This window comes from Panthera tigris, chromosome X (assembly GCF_018350195.1).
Source record: "Panthera tigris isolate Pti1 chromosome X, P.tigris_Pti1_mat1.1, whole genome shotgun sequence".
Classification (NCBI taxonomy): domain Eukaryota; kingdom Metazoa; phylum Chordata; class Mammalia; order Carnivora; family Felidae; genus Panthera; species Panthera tigris.
In genome coordinates, this window is record NC_056677.1 from 108,073,272 (window position 1) to 108,093,223 (window position 19,952).

A 19,952-nucleotide genomic window follows, 5' to 3' on the forward strand; every position below is an offset into this window, starting at 1 on the left:
TAAATGAAATAATATGAGCAACATCCTTTGAATATTGCTTGACACATAGTAGGTTCCCAATAAATGGTTGTTATGAAAAAGATTACATCACTACCATTTTATTAGCACAGTTTCCTTAATGTAAAAAAGCACAAAAGAACTCACTGAGCAAGGCTAAGCCGGGTGAAAAGGCTGCAAAACTGTCTTGCCTTCGAACGGATCCCAGCTTAAGACACTCTCACAATGTTGGGGAAGGTCACTGACAAGATGTGACCACCAGCTGACCTGTGGGCTGGACTTGGACAGAGGCTCCTCACTCCATCCCCTGTCTATAGAATGTGGGTTCCACTCGCTTTTCCCACTCCCAGAGGCTGCTTCAAAGACATGGCCTTGAGACAGTGATATGGTATTGGGAATATCTTCACAGTACACCTCACTGAACCCAGTTAAGACCTCTCTACATATAAACTTTTAAGATTTGGCCGGCGGGTGCGGGGATCCATTCATCTTGCTGACACCCAAGAGAAGCCTCCTATGTAAGTTCCCTTTGCTTACTAAAATTGCCACACCAAGCTGGAGTAGCCTATCTCTTTCTTCAGTTCCTCCCCGCCCTCTGAATACAGGGGTCAGTTTCAGATTACAGCAGGAAAGCTCTCAAGAGGGTTACAAACCAATACACAACGATGCATGGAACCTAATACAGGACTGACACCAGAACTCATCATCAAGCATAATTTTCCCAAGGATCCCGATTACAACACAGTGACCCCTTTAAGGCCTTTATCTTGTACCACTGGTAGGGTTAACTACTTTTTTTTTTATTAGACTTTTAAGTCCTACTACAGCTATCTGAGTGAGAGGCCAAAGTGCACCTTTGGGTGTACTACATTCAGGTGCAAATGGAGGACCTACACAAATGAATTCAGAAACTAGGAGGCGATGAGGGAACACTTAATTGTAGGACTAATAAGAAACAGGACTAATCCTAGCAGTTAACTCCTCCTCTGTGTTTATCCCATGCTACTGGTTGTTAATATCACCAGCTGATTTAATAAATACTTTGATAAATGTCTGCTGATATCTGGGATGTCTCTTTGTGGGAGGGTACTATCCTATCTTCCCTGCTTCTACTCATTTGCATTCATAGTGCATTTGTTGAATATCTATTTCCATAAAGCACTTGGCTAGGCATTGTGGCAGGTTAGAGGAAGAACAAGACACTGTTCCTGCCTTCAAGGACCTGAGAATTAATCAGATGAGGTAAGGCATGAATGCAAAGCTCAGAAGGGGAGAGTAGAGGTGGGGGATGTTCTAATAATGCTAAGGAAGCACATGATGAGCAGTGAGGAAAGACAAAGAATGTGTTTAGAAGGCCTTGAAGGAAGTTAATATTTGCATGACATGACATGAACAAAAACACAGCAGCAGAAAAGTAGGGGATATTGTTGGTGGGGGGAAGGAAATAATCAGATAAAGCTGAAACTCAGTGTCTGAATGACAATATGCCAGAGGTTGGATTTAGAAACACTGCAGAGCCTTAAATGTCATGTTAAAGGATTGAAACAGGTTTTTGTAGGTAACAAGTAGCCACTGAAGATTTCTGAGCATAAAATGATAGAGTCACAGGTATGCTTTAGGAAAGCTACTTGGCAACAACCAGTAGAATGGATTAGAAGCCAGTAAGTCTTTAGACAAAGAAAATACGCATGCACACATTACCTGGCTGCTTCAATAGCCAGTGAAAGCTTACTAGACTGTGAACAAGGAGATTAGAAGTGGGAAGAGACAGAAAATGGCAAAGTCAAGAGATGGTGAAAATGTGTAATTGCCAGGCTTTGGCAATGGATGGGATGTGAGGAACATGACAGATGGAGGTGATAAATAAGACTGACGCTTTCAGCCCAGCCAAATGAAAAGACTGCAGTGTCATTAATGGAGACAAGGAACACAAAAAGAAGAAAAAGTTTGGGAGGTGTTGATGATGTTTTTGATTTTGAACACGGCCCTGCAGAGGAGCACTTCTCAAACTTTAAAGTACTTGTGAATCACCCAAGGATTTTGCAAAAATGAAGATTGATTCGTTAGGTGAGGAGTCAGGCCTGAGATTTTACATTTCTAACAGGCAAGTTAGGAAATGTCAAAGTTGCTGACCCACAGACCAGTTTAAAGTGACAGGGCTGCAGAGGATGACAAACCCGGAAATCAGGGGCAATCTGGGTAGAATAAGGCAGGCCTGCCTAGGGGCTGTGCCAAGAAATCCCTTTGTGGACAACTTTAATAAAAATCCATATAAACGGAAAAACAATATGATTAAGGACAAACATACGTTTGAAAAATGAAGCCCAATTGTTTTTTAAGTGCTCTCAATTTTTCTTGATACTCACCCAGAGTATCCCTATATACACATGCATACTCACTATTCACATTCACAAACACACACACACACACACACACACACAGCTCCATGCAACTTGTTTACTCATTACATTTTTTTCCCCACATAAACCCTATGTATCCTGTATAGGCCAGTATCCATATTAACAGATTAAGGCGGAGAACAGAGAAACTAGCGTTCCCTCAAAAATAACGTATTCATACATAACTGACTCTAAGTTGCTCGTTCTCCTCCAACTCCCACCCTCAACTTCATGATAACCTTAATCATATAAACAAATCACTTCATGCTTGTTAATGCTCAGATAGACATCTGAGTCACCTCTACATGGCACCTCTAGGTGTGTCAGTAAGTGAACACGTCTGCCAGGTATATGAGTATCATGATGTAACACAAATAAATCGTCTCACTAACTTTATATCTTCTCTAAAAAATTTGGTTTGCCTGATTTATATGAGGAGACACACATAAATCCTACTTAATGGACAGGAAAGGTACATTGACAGAACATGAACTCTCGGCTGTGTACAGCTGCTCAGAAAAGTCATAGATTTTCTTTTAACCAAGAAGCTGGCTTCTCTGCCATCCAAAAGAAAGGACACCAAAACAGCCAAAATACCCACTGTGGAAATGTCCCCTTCGCCGGTGTCTGAAATCTCTATTCTATGCCGACTTTCATACAGAGTCTGAAACCTTCCAAACTCGGTCACCTGGGAAGCTGTGATGTTAACTGCCAAGGACCTGCGTGACACAAAAGCTGAAACCAAAGGGCAGGAAGAGGCTCCATGTGGATAAGCAAACAGGAGCAGTGTGAAGCCCATCCGGGCATGTGTGGTGAATTTGAGAGAGGAAATGCAGAGCCCCACAGGTGGCATTGTCCCTGGCCCTTAGTTTTCAGGATGCTCCCCTGCAAGTTCTCAGCAGAGGAAATGGCAGGACTGATGAGCCTATTTCCAAAGCCCTTTCTGACCACCTTCAGATTCCACACCTTCAGACTACACTTAGAAATACCAATCAAACCACCAGTCTTTTTAGGAGCCTTCTAAAGGAGCCACCTTTCAAAGAAATAATTGCAAGTGGGCTGAGAAAACAGCAGGCGCTTGATAGATGCTTCCATGAACGACTGACTAAAATGAATGAGTGTGTGAGAGAGTGAATGAAAAACTCGCAAACTCCAGAGTCTAAATCTGTAAATGATCAGCAAAGTACATTTCCTGACGGAACTATTACATCTCAATTTGAAAAAGTAATTTGTGACCACATAGAGTCTATACAATTTATCATCAAATCTGGTCAACTCGTGTTCATAAAAATAGCTTTTCCAACAAAACCATTATCAGAAAAAGTAAAAATTTATAACTTGTTCATGCCTTTTGCCTGAGCCCTTGAATCTGTTTGGTTCAAATGTGAAGCCAAAACCCGCTGGCTTTTACCCAATATTACAGCCATTGAAGAAAGTTATAGCTGCTTTAGAATTGACCTCTTCCCATCAAAGGTCATAAACCCCTTGAGGAGGACCCAAAATCAGAAGGAAAATTAGTCTTTTTACGTTTTCACCAAGATGCCTAGTGTAGGCCAAGGTCTACATCCTCAGAAGGCAAACCTATGGTTTCCCTAAATGGCAGAGTTTGATTGTTTTTCTGAGAGTTAGTAAAAACTTTATATAGATATTAAAACAACAGTGACAAGTCTCTGGACATTAAGCATACTTTTCATTCCTAAAATGCAGATAGAGATGAGTCAAGGAACTAGAAAATACTTAAGAGCTATTATAGAAATTTTAAAACGTTGTATGCAAACATCAAAATCTTTTATCTCAATCTGTAATATAGGAACTTCTATTATATCCTATAAGCCAAATCTGAAAATGCCCCTCCCAGTACATTGTAAAATGGATGTTTTACAGTTTTGAGATTGATGGCATTTTAGTAAATATAAAACTGCTCTGTACACTTCATGAGGTTATGCAAATATTAGTTGTTCTTTTGCTAGTATTCTTACCCTTAAATGTCAATAGTGGAATTGAAGTTCTCTAAAGGACAACTGGAGTCCGTTTTCCCCAATGCTTCTCACAAATTAATCATAACATAACATCTTTGAGGGCAATAATGTGTTAATTATGGATCTCTTTCTTTTCAGTTTGCTCATGTCCTCCCAAAAGTCACATGTTGAAGCTTTAATCCTTAATGTGATTGTATGTGGAGGCGGAGCCTTTCAGAGGTAATTATATCATGAGGGTGGAGTCCTCATGATGGAATTAGTGCCCTTATAAGAGACCTGAGAGAAATAAACTGCCATGTGAAGATGCAGCCAGAAGGCGTCAGTATACAAGCCAGAAAGGGAAACCTCTCTAGGAACCAACCCAGCTGCCACCTTGCCCTTGTATTTCCCAGCATCCAGACAGAACCGTGAGAAATAAGTATCTGTCATTTAAACCACCCAGGCTGTGGTATTTGTTATACCCACCCAAACTGACTAAGACATGGCCTAAACAATTTTCTTGGAAGATTTAGCTTAAGTGCTTCCTTTCTTTGAAACTGGAGTGATGAGAAGTCTGTGACAAAATGATGGACAGGGTGACTAAGTTCCTTGATCCATCTCTATCTGCATTTTAGGAATGATAATATTGGCCCCTCACTTCTTTCCAGAAATTCTGTCAAGCAGGACAGTGTAAGAAAAGGCCTTCGAGCTTCCTGGAACAGAGAGATTAAATCAATTTAAGGCACTTGACTCCTAACCCAAGTTGTCCCTGCTCCCATTTCCCAGCAAGCATGGAGGATAAGGAACTGATGAGGACATTCACAGAAATGTTTAATCAAACTGGAGTAGGCTTTGCTGTGGTGTAGCATGGGCCAAAATCCACTGGAGAAAATACTGTAATGAAAAATTTTACACATCAAAATGTCTGTCAGCATCCAACTAGGGGCCAAATGATTTCAGTAGCATTTGACACAATATCCTTAACAGAACTAGAATTTGGCACTGCCCGTCAAAGTGCATTAATAAATTAAAGAACCATGTTATCTAATGTCCTAGACAAAGAAAAAAAAAGTTAAAACGTACTCATCTAGTCTATGTGTAAATGGAAACAATGATAGAAATATCATTAAAAGCCCATAATATTCCTTTATTGAAAGTTCAACATTCCATTCCATGATAAAAACACAACAAACTAGGAATGGAAGGAAACTTTCTCAGCCCGATAAGAGAATCTATGAAAAATCCACAGATCACATCATACTTAATGGGAAGAGAGTGAATGCTTTCCCTCTAAATCAGGAACAAGACAAGGTTGTCCGCTCTTGCTACTTCTATTTAACATCGTACTGGAGGTTCTACACAGGGCAATTAGGCAACTAAAAGAAACAAAAGGCATACAGGCTTGGAAAGAATAAGTAAAATCATCTTTATTCTTAGATGGCATGATCTTATGTAGAGGAAATCCTTTAAAAATTCACTGAAAAAAACTATTGGAACAAATCAATGAGTTCAGCAAGATGGCAGGATACAAGATCAATATACAAAAATCACTTGGAATGAACAATCTGAAAATGAAATTAAGAAAACAATATGCTTCCAAACGGGTGAAAATGAGTAGGATATACAAACCTCCAGTTATGGAATGAGTAAGTCACAGGAATAAACAGTACAGCATAAGGGAATATAGTGAATGGTACTGTAATAGCACTGTAAGGTGACAGATGGTGGCTATACTTGTGGTGAGCAAAGCATAATGTATAGAGTTGTTGAATCATTATGTTGTACTCCTGAAATTAATGTAACATTTTGGGCCAACTATACTGAAATTCTTAAAAATAAAAAATAAAACAATTCCATTGATACTAGCATCAAAAAGAATGAGATAATTAGGAATATGCAACAAAATATGTGCAAAACTTGTACTCTGAAAGCTACAAAATATTGGTAAACTAAATTAAAGAAGATTTAAATAAGTCTACAGATTCAATACAGTCCCTGTATTGAATACCACAATCAGAATCCCAGCTTACTTCTTTGCAGAAATTCACAAGCTGATCCTAAAACTCATGTAATTTCAAGGGACCTAGAATAGCCCAAACAATTCTAAAAAGAACAAAGTAGCAGGACTCATACTTCCTGATTCCAAGACTTACTACAAAGCAACGGTAATCAAGACAGTGTATTATTGACACAAGATAAACATTATATAGATAAATGGAATAGAAACACAAGTCCAAAAATAAACTCAAGCACCAATGGTCAACTAACTTTAAATAAGGGTGTCAAGACTACTAAATGGGTGAAAGAATAGTCTTTTCAACAAATGGTGCTAGAAAACTGGATATCCATGTGCAAAAGAATGTAGTTCAACCCTCACTTCATACTATACACGAAAAATAACTCAAAATGGATCAAAGGCCAAAATGTAAGAGCTTTCTATGGTCTGAATATGTTTCCTTAAAATTTACATGCTGAAATGCTAATCCCCAAAGATGATGATATTAGGAAGTGGGGACTTGGAAGGTGCTTAGGTCATGAGAGTGGAGCCCTCATGAATTGGATAAGTGCCTTATAAGAAAGGCACGTAAAGACACAGCAAGAAGGTTCAGGCTATGAACCAGGAAGAGGGCTTTCCCGCAACCATGCTACACCTTGATCTTAGATTTTCCAGCCTCCAGAACTGTGAAAAATAAGTGTCTGTTATTTATAAGCTACTCACTCTGTTGTTCATAATACCACTCTGTGGTATTTTGTTATAGCAGCCCAAAAGAAGTAAGAGCTAAAAATATATGTACTTTTGGCAGAAAGTATACGGGGACATTTTCATGATTGGATTTGGAAAAGGTTTCTTTTATATAATACCAAAAGCATGAACAACAAAAAATAAATTGGACTTTATCAAAATTAAAAACTTTCTTGCTTCAAAGCAAACACTATCGAGAAAGTGCAAGCTCAACCTACAGAATGGGAGAAAATATTTTCAAATCACATATCTGGTAAGGGACTTTTATCTAGAATATATAAAGAACTATTGCAACTCAATAATAAAAAGACAAACAGCTCAATTAAAAAATGGGCAAAGATTTGAATGACATTTCTCCAAGGAAGACATGCAAATGGCCGAAAAGCACATTAAAAGATGTTCTACATCATTAGTCATCAGGAAAATAATAACAAATTAGAGCAACAAAAAGATACCACTCACACTCACTAGGATGGCCAAAACCAAAATGTCAAATAATAACAAGTGTTGTTAAAGATGTGGAGAAATCAGTACCCTCATACACTGCTGATGAAAACATAAAATTACAGTCACTTTGGAAAACAGTCTGGTAGTTTCTTAAATAATAATACATGGAGTTATACTAGATGACCTAGTAATCCTACTTCTAGTTATGTCCCCAAGAAAAATTAAAACATGTGTCACAAAAACTTGTAAACCATTGTTTATGGAAGCATTATTCATAATATCCTAGAAGTGGACACAACCCAAATGTCCATAAGTGAACAGATAAACAAAATGTACTATATCCATTTATTATTTGACCATAGAAGAATGAAATGCGGATACATGCTGCAACTTGAATGAACCTCAAAACCATCGTGCTAAGTTAGAGAAGACAGTCACAGAAGTCAACATAGTATATAACTCCACTCATATGAAACGTCCAGAATGGGTAAATCTATGGAGACAAAAAGTAGATTAGTGGTTGCTTTAGGGCAGGGCTGGGAAGTGGATGAGGGGATAGGGAAAGGATCTGGGGTTTCTTTTTGAAGAGATACAAATGTTCTAAAATTAAATGTGGTGATGGTGGCACATATCTATGAATATACTAAAAAACATTGAATTATACATTCAATTGTACATTGAGTTATATCCCAATACACCTATTTAGAAAAAAAAAGAAAACAAAGAAAACTCAGTCTTGGAACTCTGTTGAATTAAAGGATAAAATTCTACACAAACTCTCTAAGAATATCCCTTTCTTTGGAGTAAAAAAAAAAAAATTGAAGTTAGAGAGAAGCAGAAAGAACAAATTAACATCTACTCAATTATTTCACAAAAATATGTAGAAGGATGTGTACCAGGTAGAAAATTAGTAGATAAGGTAGTCAAAATCCTGCTTTCAAGAAACTTACATTCTTTTTGTTGTTGTTTAGCAGAAACATAATACTGCTTCCTAAGTACTAGGCACTGTTGTAAGAACGAATGTTAACCCCTTGAATCCTCACGAAACCCTATGAATTGTTATTATTCCATCTCACATATGAAGACACAACTGAAGCCTTAATTCAAGCGTCATCTGGACTATTTCAGCAACCTTCCAATGAATCTTGCTGTCTCCAGACTTGACCCCATTCCATCTTCCATAATGCTGGGAAGGATTATCTTTCTTTTAATTTTAAATATTTGTTTGTTTAGAGAGAGAGAGAGCATGAGCACTCACGTGAATGTGGAAGAGGCAGAGAAAGACGTAGAGAGAAAGAATCCCAAGCAGGCTCCTTACTGTCAGTGAAGAGCCTGATACAGGGCTCAATCCCATGAGCTTCAAGATCATGGCCTGAGCCGAATACAAAAGTCTGACACTTAAGCAACTGAGCTACCCAGGAACCCCAGGGTGATCTTTCTGAAACCAAAACCAACTATACACTCTTTAAACTCTTCAGTGGCTTTCCATTACCTTCAGAACAAAGTCCAAGTCCTTAGTGTGGTGAACAGAAACCCTTCATTATCTAACTCTGCAATCTAATCACTTGCCCTGTTTTCTCTTTCATGGTCTGCTCCAGCAATGCTGAGCTGCTTTTGGTTTCCCAAACTCAGACGTAAGTTTCACATCTCTGGGCCTTGGTACATGCTTCTTTTCCTCTCTGATTTTCCTTTCTACGTTCCAACATGCTTCCTGACAAACTCCTACTTATCTTAAAGACTCAGCCGAAGCTTTGCCGTCTCAATTAACCTTTCCTGACATCCTGTCATCCCCAGTAGAATTAACCAGCCCCTCTTCTCTTTTCCATTATAGTCAGTGTTCCTTTCAGAGCCCCTGTAATAGTTTTTTTGCATGAATTACTATAGATATCTGTATCTCCTTACTAAATGATGACCTAGACTGATTTATTTCTGTACATTGAGCTTCTGACATATCGTCTGAAACCATAGTATGTAATCCATATATGTTTATTTAATAAGTGAATACACGAATCAATCAATCAATAGGTCAAGTAATGTAATTTTCATGAAAAAAATCAATGAATCAATAGATCAAGTAATCTGAATTTTCTAGAAACTTGACTTCTGCATAGACTGTACTGCCCTATCCTCTACCAGCTATGCTAAGCCAATACTTTCATCATCATGCTCCTGCTGAGGAGCCTATAGTGTTTCGGACCGTAATACATCAAATTACTATATGATAAAAAATGTTCATAATACTAATCACCACTTATTGATTGTTTATTATGTTCTGGGCACAATGCTTATCACTTTTCATGAAAGTTATTTCATCTCCTGAAACCTGTTTCTTAATCTATTAAATTAAGGTGTTGTATAGTTCATAAGCCTATTGTGAAATTAAATGAGCTAATCTGTATGTCTACAGATACGTATTTTTCCTCTCATGAAATCAAATGAAGCCAGCGTATCCTACCAGAAATTCAGATATAATCCTGAGATTGATAGGCCTGTTCTAATTCCATTCAGACTTTAGGTTTATTCTTTCCTTTTCTTTTTTTTCATGAGAAAGGGAGAGAGAGAGAGAGAGAGAGAGAGAGAGAGAGAGCACACGTGGGGAAGCGGCACAGAGGGAGGGAGAGAGAAAATCTTAAGCAGGCTCCATGTTAAGTGCGGAGCCCAATGTAGGGCTCGATCCCACGACCCTGGGATCATGACCTGAGCCAAAATCAAGAGTTGGACGCTCAACTGACTGAGCCACCCAGGTGCCCCCAGACCCTAGGTTTAAAATAATTCTATAAACTTGTATATTTCCTTATCTTCAAGTGTCCTTTGCATTCACTATGTAATTTGGTTCTCAGAACACCCATATGCAGAACCTAAGGCATGGATTATTCACCATTTCACAAATAGGAAGGGGTTATTAGACTTACTATAATAATAAGGCAAGTTTGTGACAGAGCCAAGACAAGAACCCAGGTCTCCCCACAGATCATTTGTATTTTTATGCTAGGGTCATTTATGATTAAGTCTCATATTCTAAAATGGGTATCATTTAGATGAACACAGTTGGTACAACTCTCTTGTGTCAAAGTCATAAAAAGTTTTTGAAATTAAATCCCACTGCTTGGCTTCTATTTGTACAGAAGATTTTTTCATTGTTTTAAAGCCTTCAAAGTTTCTCCGCCCTCATCTTGAGAAAGCATTCTATATTTTCCCCATTGTTTACAATTAGTATGTCATTATGGAGTTGGAAGTTTTAGGTAAAGTTAACTGCCAAGTCTACCAACTTCTTAACAATGCCCAAGGTGGCATCTTTGGGTGTTTGTAAGAAGTAGTTTTTAATTGCTCAACTTTGAGCAGTACACTGAGGCTAATCATGCCCCAAGGGAGGAATCTCTAAGATACAAAGCTATTAGAAATGTTCTGTTTGTCTTGGACCAACTCAAAGCATGACAGGTGGGAAGAACACTTTTCCAATTTAAGATGGCCTCATCATTTCTCAATGTTGAGATAAATTTCCTTAGAAATCTGCTTAAGGACTATTATGAGATGTTTGGCTAGTCAGTCCTCTCCAGAATCTCATTTCCCCTTTTTCCTGGTAATTCATGGCTCCTAATGCATGGCTCAGGCCTACCTTGTAACATAAGGAAAAGGGAGCAGAGTTGTCACTTGCTAAATTATAATTATAGATTTGTGCATAACTCCAGACAGGCACCCAAGGACTGTGGTGAGGCATTGCATATATTACAGTTAGCCTTTGTAATCCACAACACACTCTGTTTTCCTCATTCTCTGATTAAGGATTTTTTGAGAGTACACCAGAAGCAGTCACTAAAGAGGTCTTATACCAGTCACAATCTTTCCAAAGCAGAGAAATGTATTTCCACCAGCTCAGTCCCCAACCCCTGTCTCTTTCCCTTTCCCCACAGCAACTCCTGCTATTCAGTGTTCTAAAGCCTTCATTTGACTGTCAGGATACATCCCTACACTAAGCAACGGAATCCACAAAGCCTTCCTTTTCGCCTTAGCCCAGATCTTTCCTGCAACCATTTACCAGGCCTTAAAATAACTTCCTTAGTTGTCATACATATACAAGAAAGATATTTATGATCTACTATTGAAAAATGTTTTGAACAGGAACAGTTTCTTTAGAGTTAAGGGTGTCACAACTGGAACGGACCCCAGAAATGGTCTCATAAGCAAAAGAAATTGAGACCCAGACAGTTAAAATAAGTTGTCCAATGTCAGACAGCTTGTGAGGTGTCCACACTCTCCTTAGGTCCTCTCACCTGACCAATTTAAGAAATGCCACCTTAGGGATGTATTCAGCGGTCATGAGGCTGACAGAACTTAAGTACTGTCAGAGGAACTGATTCTATATCCTAGCCATTACTGTTTTCTAATTGGCAGTGAAACAAGCCTCAGCTAACGACAGGTGTCTTAATGTGGTACCAATATCATGTCACACTGAGTTACCCAAGGACCTGGACGAAATGTTTCCGAGTACCAGATCTGAGATCTTTACCCTCAAAGCAAGCGTCAAGCAAAATATCATATGGATAATTTCTCAAAGGTCAGTGATCTGGAAGTAACTCTGAGTTTTCGGTCCATCTCTGCCTCTAATTAATTGTGTGACATTTTCCCATCTATAAAGTATAGGTACCAATTTATGTGAATGCATTTGGAAAAGTAAAAATAGCTAACATGCTAGCATTTATTGAGACTTATCACGTGCTGGACAATTCTAAGCATTTTACATGTATTTACCCATTTCCTAAATATGGGAAAGTAGGCTCAGATTATTTGGATTACTTGAACAAGTTCACAGAACTAGGAAGCCCCTGAGTACACAGCCTAAACTCCTACTTTGGACTGCTTCCCACTACCCTAAATAGTACCTATTGCCATACAAAGTGTCACAGGGATAGAAAACCAATGATCTGTCTTCCGGTTACCTATAATACACTTGAAGAGTCAGATAACAGAGAGAACCAGATAACGGGATAGATAACAGAAGAACTAAGCTGAGTGTTGAAAGATGGATTGGGCAGGATCTTGCTTTCCAAACTGGCAGAACATCAGAACCATTGGTGCAGAAGGAGTGAGTGCGAGCATTAGGGTATTCACAGAGCAGCGAAGGAACTAACTTGATTCAAGTGGAGAGAACTTGGTGAAGACTCATGGGAGACAGAAGTAGATGTGGGAATCAATAACGTGGGTTAATGAGTAGTTTGTGTAGCACTTACCACAGATGCATATACACATTATTGTTTGTTTGGGTCATGTCAGTTTCCCCCGACCAGACTATAAGTTCCATGAAAGTGGGAACCATATCTGGAGATTTTTTGTGCCATGTCTCCTCAATGCCAAGTGCATTGTCTGACACGTGGTGGGTGCTCATTAAATATCTGTTGAATACACGTATCAATGGGTAAATAAATAAATAAATAAACGTTAGATGGTAGATAAGGAACTGCCATAGCTGACCTTGCATGTCCCGTGAAGGAATACAGGCTTGATACAGCTGCAAAAAAAAAAAAAAAAAAAAAAAAAAAAAAAAAAAAAAAAAAAAAAAAAAAAAAGAAAGAAAAGAAAAAAAAGAAAAGAAAGAGACCAGAGCCCATGGAGGGTGTTTGAGCAGGCTGAGGTGGCACAAGTGGGAATGAAAAGGCAAACATAAGGGCTATTTCAACGTGGGAATCAATAACACATGTACTCTCTGCTGTGCACTCGCCATCCCAGCTGTCCCCTGGTAGACGTTTCTCCACCAGCTGCAGGCTCTGTCACGACACCAATTTAATACAGAAAGAATGTGAAGAGACTATGGGCCAAAATAAAAAAGAATTATTTCTTAGTTCTGTGGAAAACCCAGCAGTGGTATACAAAAGTCCCATGGTCTCAAAAGTCTCCTTTCTCTTTTCTTTATTTGTTTTCCCTACACAAAATGCCACATTTTTTTCAAACAGCTCTGGTTTGGCAAAATTTAATTGCCTGTTTGGGATGAGGTCCCTGAAGCTCTCAGAAGTTAATTATTTCTTTCTGGTGAAGATCAGAAACTTTGAACTCTGAGCGTGAGATAAATGATCTGGTAGCACTTTGGAACCTCAACTTATTTAAGTTACTGAGCAGCTCATCAACTTGCTCCCTGCACTTGGAATTGAATCTGAAAGAGAATTGGACCCCAGACATCATGAGTAGGCTGAGGATGTAGGATTTATAGATTTAGTTCAGATCAAAGTATGCTCCCAGAGATAGAGCTCTGATGACAGCTTCCAGATAAACATATACATCGGTGGATTTTGAACCTAGATGAAGAGGAGTAATGGCACAATTTCTATAAACCAAACTGCTCAATGAAAGGCAGGTTCTATTAGTTACATTTTCTGGATAAGTAAGGGGTAACAAAAAGGCTTTTGGGCTTCAACTCCAGTAGGATGCTTTGGAAACAGGCTGAGTCTGTTTTCCAGCTTTAGTGGGTAAAGTGATTGTCATTAGGTCTTTTGCTGACAGAGGGATGCACAGTTTCTTGGAGTCTTCAAGTTGCATACTTTCACTCTCCAGCACTGAAAATAGGTGGTGGGGAAAGAGTAGGAAACTGGGTAGGGTCTGTACAGAGCCCCGGCCATCTCCTGGAAGTCATCCAGTTTAGTTTAAAGCCCTGGGTGCAGCATGGTTTATTATTTCCCTCTTTTTTTAAGTAAGTGGCAATTTGGTTTAATTGTGTTCCAGTTCATCAAGATAAAATAGTAGTAGATAGATAAGCATTTCAGAGAGGCAAAAGGTGTCTAATCCAGCAGATTGAAAATTGAAACGACCTAAGGGTCTTGATGCTTAACATTCAAATGAGCTCAATCCTCCTTATGCTACAACTTTTCTGAGGCAGACTGAACAAGGATGTATGTGGGTCAGACATCAGTGAAATAAATGTTTGCCTAAGAAATTAAATTATTAGATACCATCACCAAGGGCTGCATACCAAAGTGTTTGGCAATTGCGATTTGACTTAATCCAAAAGAATCTTCGTCAGAGGTCTCCAGGCATTTGGGAGTTTGAGAAGCTGGAAACGCTTTGGAATCTCACCATGGAAGTTTGCATAAAGAACTTCACTGTTCCAAACCTGACAATTTGGAAAACTTTCTTTGGGGCATTCTCATTCTACTCCATCTACTGGTACTTGAGAAGGGCCTTCAATGGTGAGTCATTAAGAAGAAAAGACTCCAATTTCTTCCCTCCCTCTTCCAACTTATTTTTTCCCTCTAACCATTTATTAGATGTGGGCAAACTCCAGGAAGTCAAAGGGCAGCCATTAGTTGAAAGGAAAGTTAGGCTGTATAAATAATTACAGGTGACAAGACTAAAATGGGAAATATGCTGGGTCCAGTTTGCCAGGAATGTTTTAATGATAATTCTAGGATGAGACGATCAACATTGTCTTTGGAGGGCAAGGCCCAGACTAGTGAAAAATAGCCCCTTCAGTTAAGAGGCTGAATAGCCTTTAAGTGTGAGAGGGAAACTGACATCAATTTTAAGTTCTATGGGTCCAAACACAGTACTAATGGAGGCAAGGTCATGGGTTCGATCCCAAGAGCTATCAGTTAGCTTAACACCATATAAGAACAAGTCTTCCCAAGGCCATAGACTGATTACCAATTTTTAGTCAAACAGCTCATCAATTTATTCTACTGGGCTCATAGAAGACTGAGGGATAAATTCTTAATAAACCTCCCCTCCATATCAGAGAAACAGAATACACCGTTCAGCTCATTAGGAATCATTGAGTCTTATAAAAGAGAATAAAGATTTATTTATCAATATTTAATATTTAACAGCAAAAGCAGTGTGTTTTAAACAGTTCTAGGAGCAACAGAGACCTGTAAAGGGCATATGAATCAGCTGTCTACTTCTATGCAAAACCAGCCTGCCCATCATATTTCTAGATATTCTACCGTGGATAGAATTATCTATCTACATGTGGATTATCTACATGTATAGATAATTAGGAGTTAGATATAGACCATTCAAAGACAGTTAGGGCATGAGTATACTAACTTAAAGTATAAAAGTCTTCAGGGAATTGTCTCATATAGCCATGTGACTCTCATCTTTCTTCATTTTCCCACTATGGAGATGATTATGTTGATTTTCACTTGCAAGGGTAAAGGCAATCCAAGGGAAAACCTCTTTCTCAGGGTCCCGTGATACATGAAGACAGAACTAGCATTAGGTCTCTCAAGCTCTGCGGACACTCCTGTGAAGGCAACTCATCATCCTCCCCATCCCTTGCATGTGTTTGCCACTTCCTAACTGGCATACACTTTTCACTCATGGATTTGCCATTCCTATGTACTTCACCTGCCTGAGAGGCTGAACAAGGTAGAGAATGAGACACAGGGATAAGTTCTTAGAGGCCGGCACAGGGAAGTGGGGAGTTATGGAGTCTTGTTTGCTAAAGACTTTTAAGGACAGGGGAGTCTCACATTTTAGATGGTTAGAGAAATTCCATCCCTTATCAAACTCCTCCTCCAGTCCACATGCCTCTCCAACAATGGAGAAAAATCTAGCAGGTTCCTCTTGTTGTGGGGAGTGTTAAGGTTTGTTTTGTTTTGTCTTCATTTTAGCTGAGGGAAATGAGAGAATCTTAGCATGTTAGAACTAGACGGGCTCTTACAGATCACTTAGTTTAACTGGATTGCAAATGAAAATTTAGGCCAGTGAGGGGAAGAAACTTATCCAGACATATAGCCAGTGAGTAGCAGAAACTTCAAGGAAGGGATTAGAAAGAGAAGGGCGAGTTACTCTCATGAAGAAGCACATATACATTCAGGAGCTCTTGGCATATAAACCTCAATGTCAAGGGAAGAAGCAGATGGAGAAAGAGAGGTTGTCTTATAATATGGAACAAAGAGCTCCATTCACACACTCATTCATCAAATCATTCTTGACTACCTTCTATGTACCAGGCACTATTCTAAGTTTGGGACATACAGCAGTAAGCCAAACGGGCAAAGTCCCTGACTTTGTTGAGCTTGAGTGTACATTCTAATTAAAAGAGACAATCAATAAACACAATTAATAGACAAAATATACCACGTGCTGGAAATTATGATTCTAAGGAGAAAAAAAATGTAGGAAAGAAGGGTATAAAGTTCCAGGAGGTAGAAATGAACTTTTAGACAGAGTGGTCAATAAAGGACTCACTAAAAAGACGCCCTGTGAATAAAGACCTGAGAGAAGTAAGATGGTAAGCCATGCAAGGATCTGGGTTTCATAAATATGGAGCAACACGATGGAAGAGAGCAAAGACTCTGAGAAAGGGATAAAGAGATGCACTGGGAGTATTTATGGAACAATGAAGAGGCCAGTGTGACTAGAGCAACGAGAGTGGGGAAAAGAGCAATAGGAGCTGGGGTCAGAGAGGTAATTGGGAGGCAAACCCTGTAGGGGCTGACAGGTCATAACAAGGAGATTGGTGTTCAATTAGGTTAAGATGGGAAGTTGCGGAAATTTTTTAATGGAAAAGTGACCTGACCTGACTTACGATTTAACTGAATCACTTGAACTGAATGGGGGCAAGGCCAGACACAGGGAAACCAATAAGGAAGTTACTGACAAAATTCAGGTGGTAATGGCGATGGTTTGGAATAAAGGACGGCACTCCAGGCAGCAAGAGAAGGTAGAATCTGGATAATATTTGTGACTGCCTATGACTGTAAATATATATTTATTCACTCAATATCTATCAGGTCCTTATGATGCCCCAGGTACCATACGAGGTACACCAGTAGACAAAGCAGACAAGGTCCCAGTCCTCAGTAAATTTATAGCTGAGTGGGAGACAAATAATAAACAAGTAATAAAACTATTAATATAATTTCAGGTATTGGAATGTACGACAAGAAAAACATAAACTGAGGGGAAAAAGAGTGGTAGGGTGGAAAGTGAAATCCTTTTCAGATAGGCTGGTCATTCTAAGCCCTCTCCTTACCACCCACACTTTTTTTTTTCAAGTTAATTTTATTTACTCTGATTTTTTAAAAATTTTTTAAAGATTTATTTATTTTTGAGAGAGACAGAGACAGAGCATGAGCAGGGGAGGGGCAGACAGAAAGGGAGACACAGAATCCGAAGCAGGCTCCAGGCTCCAAGCTGTCAGCACAGAGTCCGATGAGGGGATCCAACCCACGAATCACAAGATCATGACCTGAGCTGAAGCCGGATGCTTAACAGACAGAGCCACCCAGGTGACCCTATTTTATTTACTTTGAGAAAGAGAGAGAGAGAAAGAGAGAGAGAACCAGAGAAAGGGAGAGAGAATCCCAATCAGGCTCCATGCTGTCAGCACGGAGCTTGATATGGGGCTTGAACCCACGAATCTTGAGATCATGACCAGAGCCAAAACCAAGAATCTGACACTCAACCAACTGAGCTACCCAGGCGCCCCTCCGCCCATTCTTTTAGAAACATCATGTTCGATTTTCATGCTCCTAACTGGTGCTCAGCAACAACAGCACAAAAAACACAGGAGAAGCTGGAAAACTCCAGCCAGGAATAGTAGCAAGTTTTCACAGACCTCAAAGATCCCATGAAATACTCCATTTACATAATATCAATTCAGATCAAAGAAGTATTTTTCAGCAGTTTATATCAAGCACTGTGGTAGACACTGGCACAATGGGAAAATGGAGGCATGAACAATTTAGGAGTGACCAAGAGACACAAGAACAAGCAACATTTTAGCTAAGACTCAGAAGGTACCCTCTTTGTGGAGATTAGTAACATAAGCTGACTGAAGTTCAGTTTGGGAAAATGGTGAACAAGTAAGAGAAGCAGGAAGATGGCCTCCCTTTCCCTTTCCTCTCTTACTTGAAAAAAAAAAAAAAAAAAAAAAAAAGCCCAAGAAGGTATCTGGTGGAAGAGGGATGGAGAACTGTTCATATAACTATTTTCAAAAGGATGGGGAATTTGCTGTTTTCCAAGGGAAGGAGGAAATTTCTAGCTTTGCCTCTGTTCTCATTATAGATATCCCGTTTGTATTCCTTACCTTTTGAAAAGGACAGAAAATGATCCTTTTCACTTTAATTACTTCCGCTTTTCTCACACCATCCCTCCATCTTTATTCTCATTCTTTTAGGTGAAATTAAGCAACTGCATTGGCACTCATCCACTGAATGGCCAACAGGAAGAATGGCCACGGATAATGCTACAGCGGTTTTTGAGTTTCTTCTTATTGGAATCTCTAACTATCCTGAGTGGAAAGTCACATTTTTCACATTGGTGCTGATAACATACTTCAGCACATTGTTTGGGAATGGACTTATCATCTTTCTTATCTACATTGACCCCCACCTGCACACTCCAATGTACTTCTTCCTTACTAATCTGTCTTTCTTAGACCTTTGCTATGGAACCAATTCCATGCCCCAGGCCTTGGTGCATTGTTTCTCTACCCATCCCTACCTCTCTTACCGACGATGTTTGACCCAAATGAGTGTCTCCTTGGTCTTGGCCACAGCAGAGTGCCTCCTATTGGCTGTCATGGCCTATGATCGTATGATTGCCATCAGCAATCCCCTGCGCTATTCCATGATCATGAATGGCCCAGTGTGTGTCTGGCTGGTGGCTACCTCATGGGGGGCATCACTTGTGCTCACTGCTATGCTCATCATATCCCTGCCACTTCACTTCTGTGGAGCTAATGTCATCAACCATTTTGTCTGTGAGATTCTTTCCCTCCTTGAGCTGGCCTGTTCTGATACCAGCCTCAATGAGCTTATGATCCTCACCACAGGTATCTTCACCCTGCTCCTACCCTTTGGATTTGTTCTTCTCTCCTATATCCGAATTGCCACTACTGTCCTAAGGATTCGCTCAGTCCGGGGTAGGCTCAAGGCCTTTTCCACCTGTGGTTCTCATTTGACTGTGGTGATAATCTTCTATGGGGCAGCCATCTCCATGTATATGAAACCTCAGTCCAAGTCATCCCCTGACCAGAACAAGTTTATTTCAGTGCTTTATGGGGCTCTGACACCCATGCTGAACCCCCTAATATATAGCTTGAGGAACAAGGATGTTAAAGGGGCAATGAGGAAAATTATGGCAAAAAGGACATGAGCCTTCTTTGTTCCTAAACTTCTGAAATAAGTTTACATCCTCACTGATGGTGAAAATTGTTTAAAGGGTCTGACTTTCCCCTAGGTAGAGTCGGTGGTTATCACTTGAGAAGCTTCAGGACGTCCTCCCGCCCCAAAACATTATCCCTACCAAGACTTGAGTTTTCATTAGAGGCATTATTTTTACTCTTTCTTTACATATAACATGTTAGTGGTCACCAGTTAGGTCACTTAACGTTAGGTAAATCAGCTTATCAGAATCATTTCCTCACTAACAGCAGAGACATAAGTAGCAAGAGAATCTCCTGTGACTGTT

The 19,952-nt window shown here is 39.5% G+C and overlaps 1 protein-coding gene across 1 annotated transcript; it reads left to right on the forward strand.

Annotated features, from left to right (window-relative positions):
• Positions 1–18,710: 18,710 nt before the first annotated feature.
• LOC102959786 (olfactory receptor 13H1) lies at positions 18,711–19,637 on the forward strand. The gene has a single exon (XM_007085452.1). It carries the CDS (start codon positions 18,711–18,713, stop codon positions 19,635–19,637), a length of 927 nt encoding a protein of 308 aa, XP_007085514.1.
• The last annotated feature ends 315 nt before the right edge of the window (positions 19,638–19,952 follow it).